Below are 19,365 nucleotides of genomic sequence, written 5' to 3'. Positions count from 1 at the left end.
GCCGGGAGCGCCCGGCGCTCCCCGCGCTCACCGCGCGTCACCCGACTCTACACCTCATTGCAGTCCCCTCCTTCTCCGGTGCCCGCATACTCTCTGATCTTTCTGCCCTCCCAAACGCTCCCCTCAGCATTCCAGCCCTCCCTACGCGGTCACAACCCCTCTCTTTACCCGCTCAGCCGGCTGGGCTGTGCGTCACGGTGGCGGGGCCAAAATGTAGCTCCCGCCAGGCCCCGCCCCGCGCGCCTAAGGCCCCGCCCCCTCTGGCCGAAACTGGGAGGGCACTGCTTGTGTGGGGTCCGGAGTTTCTAACTCAGCGGCATCATCCCACCGTCTCCGAGTCCTTGCCTTTTTCTGAGGCCCTCTACTGCCACCTGAGCGAACGCGGGGAGTCAAGGCCAGGTGTGCGGGGCGCCATGAACGGCCGCCGCCTGATGGGCGCGGCGGCGGCGGCGGCGGCGGAGGGACTGGTCGGCTGAGGGCCTGTTTGGGGCCGAGGCATGTGGAGCCCCAGCGGGAGCTTGCTTCAGACTCTGCCACGACTTCTGCAGCACGACACCCTTCCGGGCCACGCAGAACTGCCGCCCCGCTGGGCCCTGCCGCGGGCGGCGGGCGGGGACTACTCGGCGGACCGCCTTCCCCGCGGGGGCGGGGCGAGCGCGGCGGAGGCGGCGGCGGCAGCGGCCTCCGGAGCCTTGCTCGGAGCTTATCTGGGGCACCACGGTCAGCCTGCGGCCTCTGAGCTGCCGGCGCCGGGCGCGGCCTTGGCGGGCAGCCCCGGGAGCGGCGGCGGCGGCGGCGGCGTGGTGGTCGGCGTGGCCGAGGTGAGAAACTGGCGCTGCTGCTGCCTCGGCAGCACCTGTTGGTGCCGGAGCCTGGTGCTGGTCTGCGTGTTGGCCGCGGTGTGCTTCGCTTCCCTGGCCCTGGTCCGCCGCTACCTGCAGCACCTCCTGCTCTGGGTGGAGAGCCTTGACTCGCTGCTGGGGGTCCTGCTCTTCGTGGTGGGCTTCATCGTGGTCTCGTTCCCCTGCGGCTGGGGGTACATCGTGCTCAACGTGGCCGCCGGCTACCTGTACGGCTTCGTGCTGGGCATGGGACTAATGGTGGTGGGCGTCCTCATCGGCACCTTTATCGCCCATGTGGTCTGCAAGCGGCTGCTCACCGCCTGGGTGACCGCCAGGATCCAAAGCAGCGAGAAGCTGAGCGCCGTTATTCGCGTCGTGGAGGGAGGAAGTGGCCTGAAAGTGGTGGCACTGGCCAGACTGACCCCCATACCTTTTGGGCTTCAGAATGCAGTGTTCTCGGTAAGTGGTGTCCCGCTGGTCCATCTCTCTCCAAGTCTGTTTTTGAGCGATCTTGTGACAGCCCTGGGAGGACGCTCCAACAGATAAATGCCAACAGAGAAGTGACATTAACAACAGGAATTAAAATTACTTTCCGTCGTACCCTGAGAAATCTCAAACAAAGCAAATCTAAGTCCGGCACTCAATAGGAGATTTGGTAGAGAAAGAGCTACTCCTTTTTTGGCGTATGAGTTTGATTAAAAATGAAGAGCCCTAGAGAGGGTGGGAGGGAGGCTCAAGAGGGAGGGAATATGGGGATATACGTATACATATAGCTGATTCACTTTGTTGTACAGCAGAAACTAACACAACATTGTAAAGCAATTATACTCCAATAAAGATATAAAAAGAAATGAAGAGCCCTTTTAACTATGAGGGGAGATGAGTGGAAATATCCATTTTAAACATTTGTCATCTGATTTCTGTAGCAGCTTTGGCAACAGTCAGGGGGTAAAGGCTTCACATGCCTAGCTTTCTCTCTAACCTGCGTAAATGCATCCAGTGTTTTGACTCAAGTTTTTAACAACGTGGGGCTAAAGGAAGTGTTTGGGTAAACAGTGTAGAGGGTAGTTACAGACTCCATATTTTGGAGTTTCCTAAAATTTTTAATAGGCTTTTTTTTTCATCAAGTAATGTGCTTTTACAGTGTAATGAGGGGGAAGCCTCCTTTTTATCTTATTTTGGAGGAACTTCATTTTGAAATCACTAGGTAGTAGGATAAAACAAAATAGGACAGATAACCTTTCTCCCAGTGAGAATATATTTGTCTTTTTACACACCTTCTGTGCTCTTTTTGCCTTGTATTCATATGTTCTGCTTATTCAGTTTAGGTATTTCTAGTTAATGTACATCACATTGTAACTGACTGAGGAAGAGAAACACTGCGAAGTGAGGAAACCATCCCATTGGAAGAAAGGAATCCAGTATTTACAAACTTAGTGTCTTTGGAACAAATTATTAACACTATCTGCCCTTGCTTTCCACTTTTCTAAGGTGAAGGGGTTGAAGTGGTTCCTGAGTTCCTCAAATTCAATGATTCTAAAGTTCAAAGAGTTCATATAGAGATTCCCAGGAACTCAACTCTTCAGCTAGACCTAAAGAAAACTGTGTGAAGAAAGAAATTTAGCACTCAAATCCATAGGAATCAATGTATTTTATGTTATTCTGACACATTCTTTTGTCTCAAAAATAAATTGGTAGTCTCTAGAAACTTTCTCATTTGTTTTATGTTAAGAATAATTCTAACCAACCTACCTCTCTGTGATGAAGTTAAGATTTTTCTCTTTTTTCTTCTTTTCTTTTTAAATGCCTTTTGCAAATCTCATGTTGATTCTAACCAACAGCAGTAATGACTGTAGATTGAAGCTTGGGGAGGCATGGATATAGATAAGGAGTTTTCTGTACAGATACAGTTTGGTGTTTACAGGCAGTTTGGTATGTTCGCTTCCTTAAACTTTTACCTTTTCACAACCTCCTATAAACATGAACTTTGACCCAACCTCGGATAATAATAGGTCAAGTATCCTAAGACTTTGAAAGAGAGTGGGAACTAAGGAACCTGAATAGTTTCATACCTTTAGTTTGCTTCCTCTCTAGTATAATTTCCATGTGCATTTTCTTGTCCACCTACATGTGCCTACTATCCTAGGCTCTTTCCCACATATTATTTCTAATCTAAACTAACCCTGCAGAAGGTGATTATACATATTTTATAGACTATTGTCTAATAGTCTGGAACACAGGGCTGGTGCTCTGGAATTCTACTGTCCCCATAGAATCTGTTGACCTTGGTCAAGTTACTTATCCTCTCTGTGGTTCATTTTCTTATTTGCAAAATGGGGAAAGTAACGGTACCTACTTCATAGGATTATTGAGACAATTAATAAAATAAATACTGCTACTGACCTTGGATTAACAAACACTCACATGTTGGCTTTTGTCACCATTACTGTTGTTATTACCCAGGGTCACCTAGGTAGAGTCAAACTTTGCACTATGGTTTGAAGATAGGGTCTCAACCCATAACTCTGTTTCTTCATTGTATATTTAATACCTAGTATAGTCCCGGGTATATAATGTGGACTCTATATATTTCTTAATTAAAAATAAGTTAGGTTTTTTTAAAAGTAATCTCTTAAACATATTAAACATGTGATTAAGAAGTTATACTTCGTACTTGGAAATAATTTAAGGTAATTATGTAATTGAAACCAAACTTGACAAGGGGCAATTCTCAGTTGGCCTTGTGGGGTCAAGAGAAAAGAAGGAAAAAAAGAAAACTGGCCTCTTAAAATAGGTATTATTGGTACAGTTTTACTGAGGAAGAAATGGAGGCTCAAGCATGCAGGAACTTGTTCAGGATCACCGACCTACCAAGTGGTGGAGCTGAGTTATAAACCCCAGACCAGCTGAAAAAGTGCATGGTACTGTGTGTAATTCTCACTCTTGGCCATAAGCAGGGGGTTTGTGGAGCCATTGGATATAGTCTATTATATCTTGTTCATTTCTATTATTGACTGTCTGCTTAGTAGCTCTTTCAACCAAAACTGTTTACTGAATTCACCCAGGGTATGTGAGTGAAAAGAAAGCTTAGTTTAGGCTGATTTTTGTTTTAGCCTGACTTTCCCTTCAGCCTTCTAGAACTTCATTCTGCCTCTAACCTCTCTGCCCTTCTACCCCTCAGGCTACCCACAGCTGCCCCCTTTCCAGGCATATTTCTTTTGTTTTTTTCTTCCCTACTTATCTTTTTTTTTTTTTTTTTTGCGGTACGTGGGCCTCTCACTGCTGCGGCCTCCCCCGCCGCGGGGCATAGGCTCCGGACGCGCAGGCCCAGCGGCCATGGCCCACGGGCCCAGCCGCTCCGCGGCATGTGGGATCCTGCCGGACCGGGGCACGAACCCGCGTCCCCCGCATCGGCAGGCGGACTCCCAACCACTGCGCCACCAGGGAAGCCCCCTACCTATCTTTTAAATTATCCCATTTCCCCGCTATTTCAGTTAAAACTCATCTTCAGTGTCCACGATTGATTGATCTTTAATCAATGCCCATGATTAAAGAAATTTATCTGGGCCTACTTCAAAGAGGAAGTGAAGTATAGTGGTCATGAGGGGCACAGGCTTTGGAAATAGACAGTCCTTGATTAGTCTGTGCTGAGTTATGAGGCTTAAATAAGCTAATGCAGTGAAGGCATTGAGTATTTGCCTGGCACATACTCAATTCTCAAAAATTATTAGCAATTATTATTCTTAGTGGTTTTTATATTTTAGAGGCAGGAGCTGATTGTAAAAGGTGAATGTATAGAAGAAGGAAAGGTGCTCTCCCTTGCTTCCTATCTATTCTTTATTTCTTTCCTTCTCCCATGTGTGCTAGAAAGGGATAAGCAAACTGACACTCACTTTTGAAAAGCTTGAAATGGAAAATAAGTACATAACACTTCATTGTATCAATTCTTAGATTATAAGAAATATAATTTCCAAAGGACATATTTAAATTTTTTCCACTTTTAAAAATGCACTCATTGTTTCTGTTGGGAAATAGTTAACCCCTCTCCCCCGACCAGTGTTTTTGATGTAGTCTTGTATCCGTAGGTATTATTGTACATTAAGACAGATTTCTAGACGTGCAGTCTGTGTGTGTTTCTAGATACTGTTCTTATCTGGGCACGTATCTAGGATGACTGTTTCTTACTGCTTCAGTCAGGATAGGCTAAGTTATGCTACAGTAACAACCCCCAAACCTCAGTGGATTAAAAAGCAAAGGTTTGTTAAAAATGCAGCTTGAATTATTGTTTATGATGAAAAGGAGATAAATTTAATTTATATTTTGAATTCAGCTTTTATGATTTGGGGGACTATAATATATGCTTCCAGCATTTATAATACAATTAAAAAATTTTTTTTGATTAAATAGACTCTATATTGCATATGATGCCATAGTTTTCCCATGACTTCTCATAAATATATGTTCTTTAAGTATAAAAAAGAAAAAAATCAAAGGTTTGTTTACTTACTTGACACAGATCCAGGTTCAACTTGGTTTGGGGAAGGGGTGGGGAGTCTCTGCTTTATGTCGTTTTTACTTTGGGATCCAGGATGACAGAGCCACCATTTTTCACTTGGTTTATGTGACATGGTGAATTGCGCACTGGTTTTTAAAGCTTTCACCTGGAAGTAATCTCACTTTTTACTGGCCTGAACAAGTTACATGGCCACAGCTAACTTCAAAGGGGTAGTGTGTGTGCCAGGAAGGAGAGAGAACTGGAGTGTTTGGTAGCAGTCTTCATGACTCTGGCACTTGACTTATGGATTCTGCCTCCCAGGCCCTTCAGTTCAGTCCACTGCCACTACCCTGGTTCAGGCATCTCAGGCTCCCATCTGGTCTCCTTGCTTCTTAAACAAGGGTTTCTAATTTTTTCTCTCTCCAGAAAGATCTTTCTAGAATGCATATCCAATCTTGGTACTCCCTGCAGGGAAACTCTCAAGTGGGTTTTCTTTTCCCCTCAGGATAAATTCCCAGTGCTCATCTTACCTCTATAGCCTCTCTCTTATCATTCCACAATTACTAAGTGCCCTTTGATGTGTTAACTATTTCATCCTCATTCTAAGAGGTAGACATGATTATTTCTGATTCAGACATAGCAAATCTTGTCTGTAGCCTCAGAATTTCCTTTTTGTTGATAAAGTTGAAAACTGTAAACATTCATAAGAATAACATCCCATGCTGTATTGAGTAAGCATTAAAGCATTCTTGTAAGGTTTCCTATAAGATGCCCCCTTGGAGACATCTGAACTTCTACAGTTTAAAGTTACCACCTGTGAAATGTCAACTTTAATCCAAATATATTACACGATAATTGGTTGTTATGGGTAACAGTATTCATATTGGTGCTTGCAACTTCCAAAGGGGTTTGATTTTGTTGTTGCTGTTGTTCCATAGGAGATCCTAAAAATCATTCTCTGTTTTCACTTCGGTTATAGAAAAACTTCTCAAACAATTCCACATGGGAAATTTTCTTTCCATCATGGTTAAATCTTTGAAACCTCAAATAAAAACATAAAACATAGTATGGAAGCTCCTCTTTTTCATATGTTGTATACCACTTTACAGTATGCAGAGCAAATTTACATACATGATATTCTTTAATCATCACAACACTCCTCTGAGGAGTTATTAGTGACTTATAGGCAGTTATATAGAGGACAAAATATCACACACTTGAAATTAGATTTAGTTCTAACATTTACTCTGACGTCTTGAGCTACTCTTTTGAGCCATACTTTCTGTTGTAAAATGTGTTTACTAATACCTGCTACAAAGCTGTGGTAAAATATATAGCTTGCTCATTACTTACTATTTCTTTCTGTCTATCCTCTGCGTTCCAAAAAAAGGACATTGATACTCAAAGTTTTTTTGGTTTGTTTGTAATTTAACCATTATTTATATTGTACTTAACAACTGCCAGGCACTGTTCTTCTAACATGTACACATTACTTATTTAAGACTCATATAAACCCTAATCCTCATCTTAAGCTAAGGTAGTTGAGGCAGAGTGATGAAATAACTATCCCAGAAACATACAGTTAGTAAATTGTAGAGTCATGAACTTACCTAAAATTCTATTGTTGATCTGAGCAGAGCTGGGTTGCTCAGAGATCTCCTTATTCCATTGATAGTTGCAGAGCACTTGCCCTAGGGCCTCCCATGTGTCAGGCACTGGGCAAGGTTCTACACAGTTGAATTAGACATCATCCCAGGAAAATGATTTGAAAAAATATCAGAAGAATAATGTTTTGTGCATGTGAGAATTACATGAAATTGGAATTTTAACATCCGTAAATAGTGTTATTGGAATACAGCCATGCTCATTCATGTATGTACAATTTGTGGCTCTTTTTAAGATAAAACAGCAGAGTTAAGTAGTTGTGACAAAGACCCTATGGCCTGCAAAACCTAAGATATTTCCTACCTGGCACTTTGCAGAAAAAGTTTGCCTTAGAGCTACAGCAGTCACAGCCACCAGGCCTGAGCCCCTGCAACTGTAGGAGGAGGCCGTTAAGCTCTCATATATATATTTTTACCTTTGTATTTAGCAAAACCCTTTTTATAAAAAAGACCATATGTGGATAAAAAGAAAAAAAAAAGAAAGAAAAGAAAAGCAATGAGTAAATTTAAAAGTGCAAGGCCTGACCCATCATCCTGGCTCACTTCTCAGTGGAACCACTTTAAAGAATTTTATGTTACCTAACTGTTAGTTACTTTGACTATTTTTATTAGCCCACAATAGGTTAGAAGCAGCAACAGAAAGGTTCTTTGTTTGTTTTGGGAGGGGCAGGGAGCTGTGAAACTGGTGTACTGACTAAAATAATGACAGCAAAATAAGATTAAAGACAAAGTTGAAGCAAATGTAACTGTAGTGTATTTTCCTAGAGTTTGCCTTGAGTAATCAAGAAAAAGATACATTACTTCTAGTAATTTAGTTCACAATCGAACTGAAATTTATTATAATTAAATAAAAGTATTTTATTAGCTAGTGACTGAAAGACCAGAAAAATGGTAAAATCTTAGCCTCATGGACTCTTTGGGGACCTTAGGTTCTGTCTCAGCTCCTGTGTGACTTTGGTGAAGTCCTTTAATGATCTGGCCTCCAGTTTTTGTTATTTGTAAAATGAGAGAGGTTAGACCAGGTCTCAGAGTTTGCTCTTAAAAAGACAAATGTTCTGAGTAACTAGCATTACTTTTTATTTAACAGTTTGGTGATAGTATGTTTTATAAAAATGTTTTCTCATCTTCTTACATTCTGATTCTGTGTTACAGATATAATCATTCATTCATACACAGATGATGGGTCATGATACTTGTCACTGTACCAGTATATCTAATGATTATTTCTTCTTACTATTAAAGGATACTGATTCATTGCCAGTGGTACAGTTCAGGTGGAATAGAAAGACAGAGGCACAGTCTGTGTTTTGAAGGAGCTTGGAGTCATCAAGTCTTAAAGGTTGAGACATGATGACCAAGTTGAAAAATGTCATGCCACCTTAGCCCACATCCTTAGACCTCACAGTACCACTGAGTATAGCTGGCTATTGCTTCCTCAAAACTGTGTTCTCCTGTTTGTGCCTCTTCAGTTATCTCACCAGCTTCTGTGGTTTTCATGTATCATATATGGGGTTAGAATTCACAAATCTGTATCTCTAGCCTGTTGTATCACAGTAATGAATACAGTATATCTTATTACCCCTTCCTAGATAAAAAAAAATTTCTTTAGAGACAGAGAGTCTTATTAAAACTTATTTTAACAGTATTTGCTTTTTCTATGAAATAAGTATTCATTGTAAAAACTTTGAAAAGTATAGTAAGTACAAAGAAGAAAAATCAGTAACATTTCAGTGTTTGTTTTTCTAGTCTTTGCGTTTGTTAATGCATGTGTTTTCATTATATAACATTGTGGGTGAATGTTATAAATGATTTTTGTGACTTTTTACTGAATGTAATGAACATTTTGGTCATTAAGTATACTACAAAATGACTTAAAATGACCACACAGTCAGCTGTGGTTTTCTATCTTTGTATCTTTATCCTTGCTTAGACCTGGGCCTTACGTGTAGAAGGCATTTGATAAATTTTTGTTGAATGAGTAGAAGTAATAAACCTATCGTTTGTCATAACTCTATAAAGAAGATCTTTTTAACTTATGTTCCAGAAATTATATGCAGTAAGATATATATATATTTTCCCCCCCCGGGGAGGAGGTTCAATGTGTGTATTAATCAGATTCTCAAATGGATCACTGACCCCTAAAATATTTAGGAACCATTAAAAGCAGTTCCTAATTTAGGGATAGTAAACTAATGAAAAAATCTGTATATATGAAGATGGTTTCTGCATTGTAGACAGATTTATTGTCCTATCTCTGTCAGTAGAAGCCTCTACACTGATGCTCTCTCTACCTGTTATTGTGGGGTCTCTCAGAGCCCTTGCCTTGTTGGGTTTTTTTTTTTCCGGTAGCAAGACTTTTCTCAGTACATTGAGGGTTGCTGCCTGAACAGAGGGTCTTAACCTTGATAACAGGTTGACCTCAGAGGTTACTGGAAATGCTTTTAGTGTTCATTCAGTATTCACTCAACAAGTAACTGATAGGTACTACTCTGTGCCCACTGCTGTTCTAGATGCTAGAGATACAATAGCAATGAATAAAGCCATCCCAGATCCTTCAGGGTGCTTGCAGTCTAGTGGAGAAAACATTCTGGATATATCAAGGCTAATATTTTGCTGATAATGAATTAATTTCCATTTAATACATTATTTCTCTGAGGGGAAGGGGGAAAGCATGTTTAGTTTCTGAACAGCCAATTACAAGTGGACTTTGCCTCCTAGCCTGTTTATAAACTGGCAACTATTATAAGTCTCCACATTTATAAACAAAACAATTTTAATGTTGGTACAGTCTACATCCAATCAACATATATTTAGTATCTGATATATAGTAGGCATCATACTAAAGACTAGAGACACAATGAGGACCAAGACAGATGGGTCCCTTCCTTTACAAACTTATAGTCGGAGGAAGGGGTAAAGGGCAAACAGATGGTGAAACCTTCCGTTACTCTCTAGTGTGAAGGGACTTGGCAAGTAATAGTGTCTGTCAGAGAACTTGAGAGCAGTTCTTAATGCAGACTTGGGACCTTGGGATAGGTGTACTAGAGAAATTGATGACTGAGTAGTGAAAGATAGTTTGGGACTTTGCCCAAATAAAAGGAGTGGGAGGAAGGGTCTAAGTGTTCTTGCCAGAAGGAACAATGTATAAAGGCCCAAAAAGAAGAGAGCAAGGAATGTTCTAAGAACAAGAGAATTTTGATGTGTCTGGAACATAGTGTGATATGAAGCATGAGACATTCAGAGGCCAGGTCATGAAGCAGTTTGCATGTTGAAGAACCTGACCTTCATTCTGATGGCAGTAGGAAGGAGTTTAAGCAGGATTGGATTTGCATTTTTAAAAGATTTCTGCAAAATTTAGCATAGGTTGTGAGTGGAGGGTAGGTCTAGAGTATCAAGACTAGAGAGGGGGAGACTGAATAGGAATAGGCACAGACAATGGGTAGATTTCTAACATATGTAAAAGGTAGAATCCATAAGAAAGGGTAGATGATTGGATGTGAGAATGAGGGAAGAATGAGTGCTGTGACTGACTTCTGAAGTGTTTAGCTAGGGCAACTGAGATTGGGAACCCTGAAAGAGGTATTTTGGGGAGGGAAGGGAATGGGCAGTTAATGTTTTTCCTTTAACCAGTTTTTAAAATTTCATATTTCTGGAAATGAAAACTACTTGCCATTTGTTGACTATTTCTCCCTCTCTGTTTCTGAAATATTGATAGTAAGTATCAATATTTAGGATATATATTATAAAATATATAATTTATCAATAATATTTAGATGAAAAGAGCAAATGTAGTCATTTTAACTTCTTTTGACCATTCCTTAAAAATTATTATAGGGATTCATGATTTTTTTCTGTATAATATTACTAAATATATATTTTAATTGGAATTTACTTTAATAGTAACTTTGTCAATAAGCAGCATTGCTTTTATATAAACTAAGAAACACACCTATACAGGAAGGTGTAATTTGCCAAAACTAATAGAGATTCACAAAGCTATGGATAAAATTTGAGTTCTTCCATACACAGATCACCTTTATATTCTTCACTCGATCTGTGTCAAGATATTCTTTGTAAAAATGATAAAGTTTCTTAGTGTGTTAAATTAAAGCCCGTAAAGCCATTGTGTAAACAGCCATAAATAGAGAAAGCAGAGGGGCTGGAGGCAGGATTGCCAGGGGAGCTGTGCTTTGTGCCGTGCCTGAAAGGACAGCAGGCCTCAGGTTCAGTGAGCATCTGAGTGATCCATCTAAAGACAGAGTTCTCTTATTGTCAGCTTCAAAAATATGTGTTCAGAGAAGAATCAGCTCTTGCTATTCAGAATTAAGTGTTTGTTTCTCTTTTTTTTCCTTCAGATGGGCACGTCTTTGTTTTCAGGATCTATCTGGTATATGGTAAAGTAATATTCTACAGTAACCCCTACTGACCCAGACAAGTGAGTTACATCTCCAAGTAAATCACAGTACCTCTGAGAATAAGAATGTGTATACTTTCATGGTGCTTCTAGAGTTTTAAAAGCATGGGAAGATGGCTATCAGGTAGCATTCACCATCCCTGGAACACTCACTGGAGTATTTCTGATCACAGAATCTAACCAGCAGGATAACACTGACATCCTAGGCTGAGATTTCTAGGAGTCTTTGGAGTAGGAAAACAGTCCTGAGCCAAGATCCCGGGGTATTGTAGTCAGGAATTCCAGTGGGAATACTCTAGGCTCACATTTAATGTCTTTTTGGAAAGTAGGACAAGGAGTCATGTTTTGTTTTGTTTTGTTTTAAAATCTTTATTGGAGTAAAATTGCTTTACAAAGGTGTGTTAGTTTCTGCTTTACAACAAAGTGAATCAGTTATACATATACCTATGTTCCCATATCTCTTCCCTCTTCCGTCTCCCTCCCTCCCGCCCTCCCTATCCCACCCCTCCAGGCGATCACAAAGCACCAAGCTGATATCCCTGTGCTATGCGGCTGCTTCCCACTAGCTATCCACCCTATGTTTGGTAGTGTATATATGTCCATGCCACTCTCTCACTTCATCACAGTTTACCCTTCCCCCTCCCCATATCCTCAAGACCATGCTCTAGTAGGTCTGTGTCTTTATTCCCGTCCTACCCCTAGGCTCTTCATGACATTTTTTTTCTTAGATTCCATATATATGTGTTAGCATACAGTATTTGTTTTTCTCCTTCTGATTTACTTCACTCTGTATGACAGACTCCAGGTCCATCCACCTCACTACAAATAACTCAATTTTGTTTCTTTTTATGGCTGAGTAATATTCCATTGTATATATGTGCCACATCTTCTTTATCCATTCATCTGTTGATGGACACTTAGGTTGCTTCCATGTCCTAGCTATTGTAAATACAGCTGCAATGAACATTGTGGTACATGATTCTTTTTGAATTATGGTTTTCTCAGGGTATATGCCCAGTAGTGGGATTGCTGGGTCATATGGTAGTTCTATTTGTAGTTTTTTAAGGAAACTCCATACTGTTCTCCATAGTGGCTGTATCAATTTACATTCCCACCAACAGTGCAAGAGGATTCCCTTTTCTCCACACCCTCTCCAGCATTTATTGTTTCTAGATTTTTTGATGATGGCCATTCTGACCGGTGTGAGATGATATCTCATTGTAGTTTTTTTGTTTTTTTGTTGTTTTTTTTTGCAGTACACGGGCCTCTCACTCTTGTGGCCTCTCCTGCTACGGAGCACAGGCTCCGGACGCGCGGGCTCAGCGGCCATGGCTCATGGGCCTTGCCGCTCCGCGGCATGTGGGATCTTCCCAGAGCAGGGCACGAACCCGTGTCCCCTGCATCGGCAGGCGGACTCTCAACCACTGCGCCACCAGGGAAGCCCTCATTGTAGTTTTGATTTGCATTTCTCTAATGATTAATGATGTTGAGCATTCTTTCATGTGTTTGTTGGCAATCTGTATATCTTCTTTGGAGAAATGTCTATTTAGATCTTCTGCCCATTTTTGGATTGGGAGACATGTTTTTTTAAAAGTCGGTGGGTAAAGGCTTACCAGGGAAAGAAGGTTGGATGGGTCTCTTTGTGGGAACAGGTATTCTAAATTAGCTTTGTTTGTCAAAGACTGGAACTAGGTGCAGATTCTGAATAGGATCATGGCTTATAGGAAATGCCATATTAGAATAATTTAGAAACTGTTTATCTTTAATACACTTAGTAATAGTTGAAAAACTGTATGTGTGTGTATTATTGTTTTGTTCTATTGGTTAAATTATTTGACATGCCAGCAAAACAGTTTACAATGATTACCTGAAATTAGTTTCTTTGCTTTATTTAGCTATGCAGCTTTTCAGAAAAGAACCGTATTTAAATAATAACACTTGCTTTTTCTGTAGGATGAGGTTCGGTCATGAAACGTTTGATAAACTTTGATTTATGCTTTGGACAAGGGTCTTGTTAAAGAGTTAAGTGGCAGGGTTGTTTCAGATTTATGATATCTGTTCTTAAAATAGCCGTTTGGATATTATTGACGTCATCCATGAATGTCAATTATGTGTTCTCTTTGGAGAAACTTCATTACATTTAAAGATTATGAACTGAAGCTTTGCATTCTGATATTTTGGAACTTAAATATTTATTTTAAAAATAACTTCCCTAACATATAATGTTATTATTAACTGCAGTGTAATAATTTTTATGATTCATTTTTGTCATATTTACTTATTTTATATATTTGACATGTTTAATTCTAAAGCAAGTTTTCCATTCCTGTAAGTGCTCCAGACTGATAGAGGAACCTTCCTAATACTTAGCCCCATTCATGTCATTCATGTCATTAGACTCCCCAGAGCTTTTCTACTGAGTACAAACTCATTCGCCTTTCACCCAAGGCCCATAACAAGTATCACCCCAAATACTTGCCCTGTCTTTATTTTACAGGATTCCCTTGCCCTATAAATAATCCAAACTGTACTGCTAACTTTACTAATACATCCTGTATGTTCCCTACCACATTGTCCTTATTCATTCTCTTCTTGGAACACCTTAACTTCCTCATCCCACCTATCTTTGCCTGCCAAACCCATATTAGCTTGTGGAGTTCATTTCAAATTCCTCTTATTCCACAATATTGCCCTTTGCCCCCCCCCCCCACTCCTACAGAGATTTTAATCCCTGTTTACTCTTTAATACTTTCTGTGTAGTTCTTCTCAAGGCTCCCTTTCTGCCTGTTTCTGAAGTAGTGTGTGTACTTGTCAGTGTGTAAATTCTTCAAGGTAAAAGTTGTGTCGTACTGCCTCTCTTGCAGGCACCTACCAGAGCATCTTGCATGGAGCAGTCTTTGAGTCAGTAATTGTTTAGGTGAATCTTTAACAAGCAGTCACTGCAGTAATTCTTTCTAAACCAGCAGTGGTGTATCTCCAATTAATCATCTATGAGTAGAGATAAATGTATCTTTATTGAAAACATGATTTACATAATTATTAGGTTAGATTGTAGTTATAGAGTAACCTGTAGCTGATTAAAATACCAGACTCTAAAAATTAATGAAAGTGAAATTTAATAAAATAGCCACTAGCTTTCTTATATAACAGTAATACCCAGTTAAGGATGTGGAAAAGTTATTCTCAAAATTAATGGCAGTAGCAACAACAACTATAACACAGAATGCTTAGAAATAAACTAATAAGAAATAACTGATACATGTGAATAAAACCACCAAACTTTAGTAAGAAATGTGGAGGATTTTTAAGTAATTATAAAAACATTTCTTGATAAGAGGACTGAATATTCTGGAGATTGCATCTCTGTCCAGATTAATTTATAAATTTACCTTAATCCTAGTTTAATATTTACTAATTTTTTTGAGTGACAGAGTGATCCTAAAATATATCTGTAAAAATGAATAGGTAAGAAGGTTATACAAATTTTAGAAAGAAGAGTAATAGGGGTTTGAAGGATGGGAAATTCCTTATGAGATATTAAATTGATAGTCTTTACAATAATTTGGTTTCAACACAAGGTTTAAGATATCAGTGGACAGTATTAGAGTCCCAAATAGAGCCCTTTATATACAGTAACTTCATTTATAATAAAGTAAACATCATATGTTGCTGGAGAAGTTATTGATTATTCAATAAATAATGCTAGGAAAATTGGCTACTGGGGAAAGGGAGGAATAAGGAATCCTCACCTTTAATTCAAATAAATTGCAGAAGGAATAAGTGGTAAATATTAAAAGGAAAATATAATAAAAGAAATATAGGAAGAAATTAACAATGGGTTCTGAAAAGACATTCTTAAGCTAAAAGCAATGGAAAATCAGAGGAAACAATTAATAATATATATAAATAATATATGTATAAATTTAGAAACATTTGAATGTCAAAACATAAAATTAAAGAGACACTTTAAAAGAAAATATTTACCACATATAATGGACAAAAAGTTGCCCTTACTATAAAAAGAATAAATATCATGAATAAATAAGAAAACACTTAACATTTCAATAAAAATGAGCAAATGTGAACAAATAAAGCCATAAAGATGTGCAAATGTATATTTAAAACTAATGTAAATATAAATTAAAATAGTACAGATTAAACAATGATCAAACATTATTTTTACCCCTATCAAACTAAGAAAGATTGAAATTTAAAACTTAAAGTTGGTAAGAGTATGATGAAATGGACACACCTATACATTACTTACTGATAGGTATGTAAAACTGTGAACCTTCTGGGAAAACAGTTTTTACTGTTTGATCCAGTAATTCCATTCCGAATGATCTTTCCTAAAATAATGGAGTTGCATATTAGTCATTTCTTGCTGTGTAACAATCACTCCAAAACTGAATGGCTTAATAAACATTTATTATCTCACAGTTTCTGTGGGTCGGGAATTCCTGTACAGCATAGCTAGGTGCCTCTAATTCAGGTTCTCTCTCAGTACTACAATCAACATGTTGACCAGAAAAAAAAAAAAAAAAAAGATGTTGACCAGAGGTGCAGCCATCTTATGGCTCCACTGGGGGAGAATCTGCTACCAGGCTTACTCTGGTGGCTGTTGGCAGGTCTCAGGTATTTGCTAGCTGTTGGCTGAAGGCATCAGTTCCTTGGTACAGCAAGGACCTCTCCATAGAGCTGCTTACAACATGGTAACTTACCTTCTTGAGGGAGAGATGGAAGTCCTGTTTTTTTTTGTAACCTAATCTTGGAACTAACATCTCATCCTTATGCTGTGCAGTCTGTTTGCTAGAAGAAAGCACTAGGTCCAGCCCACACTCTAGGGGAGAGGATCACACAAGGGCATGAATACTATGAGATGGATTTATTGGGGATATTTTAGACACTGTTCTCCCACAGAGGTTAATGTAGAAAGGTTTTCATATAGGTTTAAAAAATTTATAATAGCAAAAAAAAATACGTAATCACATATACACAAAGAAGTAACTAAGGAAACAATTTTAGATGTTCTACAGCAAAAGAATGGTTAAATTGTGCTACATCCACGCAGTGTTATTGGGTTGGCCAAAAAGTTCCTTTGGCTTTTAAGTAACAATAAAGTATACATTTTTCATTTTCACTGAGAACTTTGTTGACCAATGCATTCACTGTTTTGTTCCACTACCTTCTGCCATTTTCAGGCAACTTCATAATTCCATCTTTCCAAAACTTTTTTTGAGCAAAGAACTGTTCCAGGTGCCTTTTACATCCTTCCAGGAAATTGAACTTTTTTCCATTAAGAGGAAAAAAAAAAATATATATATATATATATATATATTTTTTTTATATATATATATTTTTTTTTGTGGTACGCGGGCGTCTCACTGTTGTGGCCTCTCCCGTTGCGGAGCACAGGCTCCAGACGCGCAGGCTCAGCGGCCATGGCTCACAGGCTCAGCAGCTCCGCGGCATGTGGGATCTTCCCGGACCGGGGCACGAACCCGCGTCCCCTGCATCGGCAGGCGGACTCTCAACCACTGCGCCACCAGGGAAACCCTATTAAGAGAATTTTTTAAAGACATAAATAAATGGAAATCCGAAGGTACAGTGTCTGGTAAATATGGTGGATGAATCAGCACTTCCTAGCCAAGCTGTAACAGTTTTTGCCTGGTCATCAAAGAAACATGCAGTCTTGCATTATCCTGATGGAAGATTATGCGTTTTCTGTTGACCAATTCCGGACGCTTTTCATCGAGAGCTGCTTTCAGTTGGTCTACTTGGGAGCAGTACTCGTTGGAATTAATCGTTTGGTTTTCCAGAAGGAGCTCATAACAGAGGACTCCCTTCCAATCCCACCATATGCACAGCATGACCTTCTTTGGATGAAGACCAGCCTTTGGTGTGGTTTCGCTTGCTTCACGATCGCTTCCATTCCATATTATTGTACAGTATCCACTTTTCATTGCCCATCACAATTTGTTTTAAAAGCAGAATGTTTTTGTTACGTTTAAGTAGAGAATCGCATGCGAAAATACCATCAAGAAGGGTTCCCCCCACCCCCCCCCCACCCACCCCCCCACCCCACCCCCCCCCCCGCCCCGCTTAACTTACAAGGAACCCAAACATCAATGCGATTAACATAACCAAACTGGTGCAAATGATTTTCAATGCTTGATTTGGATATTTTGAGTATGCTGGCTATCTCCCATGTGGTTTAACGTTGATTGTTCTCAATTAATGTCTCGATTTGATCACTATCAACTTACCTGGTCTACCTGACAGTGGAGCATCGTTCAGCAAGAAATCTCCAGCGCGGAACTTTACAAACCACTGTTCAGTCATAGCACCTTCTCCATACACTGCATAAATCTTTTTTTGCGTTTCAGCTGCGTTTTTACCTTTCCTGAAATAATAAAGCATAATATGCAGAAAATCTTGCTTTTTTCTTCCATCTTTAATATTAAAATGGCTACACAAAAATTCAGTTTTGATAAGTTATTGTTTAAATGCACACCGATATGACAGCTGTCACAATACAATCTAACAAAATTGTTTCGAATGAAGTTAAAGACACCTAAGTGCTACTAGAGCCATCTTATGGAAAAAAACTGAATGAACCTTTTCGCCAACCCAATAGTGTAATTGTATAATAATAATAATTTCTACCTTTTTGAGTGTCAGTCATGTGCTAGCATTTGTTAAGATATTTACAAATATTTCTCATCCTAACAACAATCATGTAAGGTAGTGGTTATTATCCTCATTTTACAAATGAAAAAACTGATATTCAAAGACTCCGCCCTTAAATGTCATTCTAGAGTTACCTGGCTTCAAAGCCCAGTGACCACATTGCCATTTAAGTATGCTTATGAAGAATATTTAAATGACATGAGGAAGACTTAAAAAACTGTTTTTACAGAGTGATCTGTGTGTGCACATTTTATTTACGTGTAAGGAAAAAACAATAGTCACAAATGTTAGCTTTCAATGGCAGAATAATAGAATATTAAAATTTTTCTTTAAACTTTTATTTCATCTTTTACATTCTGTATGTATTCCCTTTATAATCATTTTTAAAAACCAGAATGCTTTGAAAAGTAGTTCAGCTTCCTCTACTCCAAGGGAAAACTGCTAGCAAGACTTGTACCACAATTTTATGTAAAGTTGAAATTTTATGTTGTAATGAATCATTCCATTTAATCTGCTCTTCTAGATTACTGATCTCTCCTTACCCAACTATCTGATGGCATCTTCGGTTGGACTGCTTCCTACCCAGCTCCTGAATTCTTATTTGGGTACCACCCTGAGGACCATGGAAGATGTCATTGCAGAACAAAGTGTTAGTGGATATTTTGTTTTTTGTTTACAGGTGAGTTTAAGGCCAAGGCTTGTCTTTTTTTGTTTCCTTTTTGTATGACATTACTGATTCAAATCTAAGAAATTTCACTGAAAATAATTTAAGAAGATTTTTTCCTTTTTACACCTTTTCTTGTTCTTTCAGTACTACTTCATATTTTGACAACACTTACATTTTTAATTGTGTGGATATATGGAAATATATAGAACTGAATTGACACTTATTGAAAATTCTCTTAAACACAAAAAAAAGGAATGACAAAAATAGGTTTCTTTTGCAGTGATTATTTTCAAAGTCATGACTAAATCAAATACTGTTTTGAGTTTGTATGAAGTGTTAATACTACATTTCTAAAGATAATGAGATTTGGTGGGGTTGGGTTTTTATCTTAGTTACTTTACCTTCAAATTTGGAAGGTATTGAACTCTTCTATTTGTATTTTTTAGATTATTATACTGGCAATGTAAATTTATTTCTAGTACATTTTGATGTGAACAAAAATTTTTTAGAAAGTATTGCTTTATAAAAAGTATAGAAGTATTCCATTATAAGTTCAAATAATATTTGTATAATAAATTATTACTACCATGCAG

At 38.9% G+C, this 19,365-nt stretch overlaps 1 protein-coding gene across 2 annotated transcripts in view; it reads left to right on the top strand.

Annotated features, from left to right (window-relative positions):
* Positions 1–259: 259 nt before the first annotated feature.
* Positions 260–19,365, top strand: part of TMEM64 (transmembrane protein 64) — a 62,071-nt gene continuing 42,965 nt past the window's right edge. The window contains exons 1-2 of one of the 2 annotated variants that reach the window (XM_073794582.1): positions 260–1,301; positions 18,629–18,784. In XM_073794582.1, coding sequence (XP_073650683.1) covers positions 498–1,301; positions 18,629–18,784 — 960 coding nt within the window. In that variant the 5' untranslated portion in view covers positions 260–497. The remainder of the gene's footprint in view (positions 1,302–18,628; positions 18,785–19,365) is intronic. The other variant, XM_019925156.3, reaches the window with a different exon arrangement.

Source organism: Tursiops truncatus, chromosome 17, assembly GCF_011762595.2.
Source record: "Tursiops truncatus isolate mTurTru1 chromosome 17, mTurTru1.mat.Y, whole genome shotgun sequence".
NCBI lineage: Eukaryota > Metazoa > Chordata > Mammalia > Artiodactyla > Delphinidae > Tursiops > Tursiops truncatus.
Note: the sequence above shows the minus strand (reverse complement) of the source record. Positions and strands in the feature narration are given on the sequence as shown.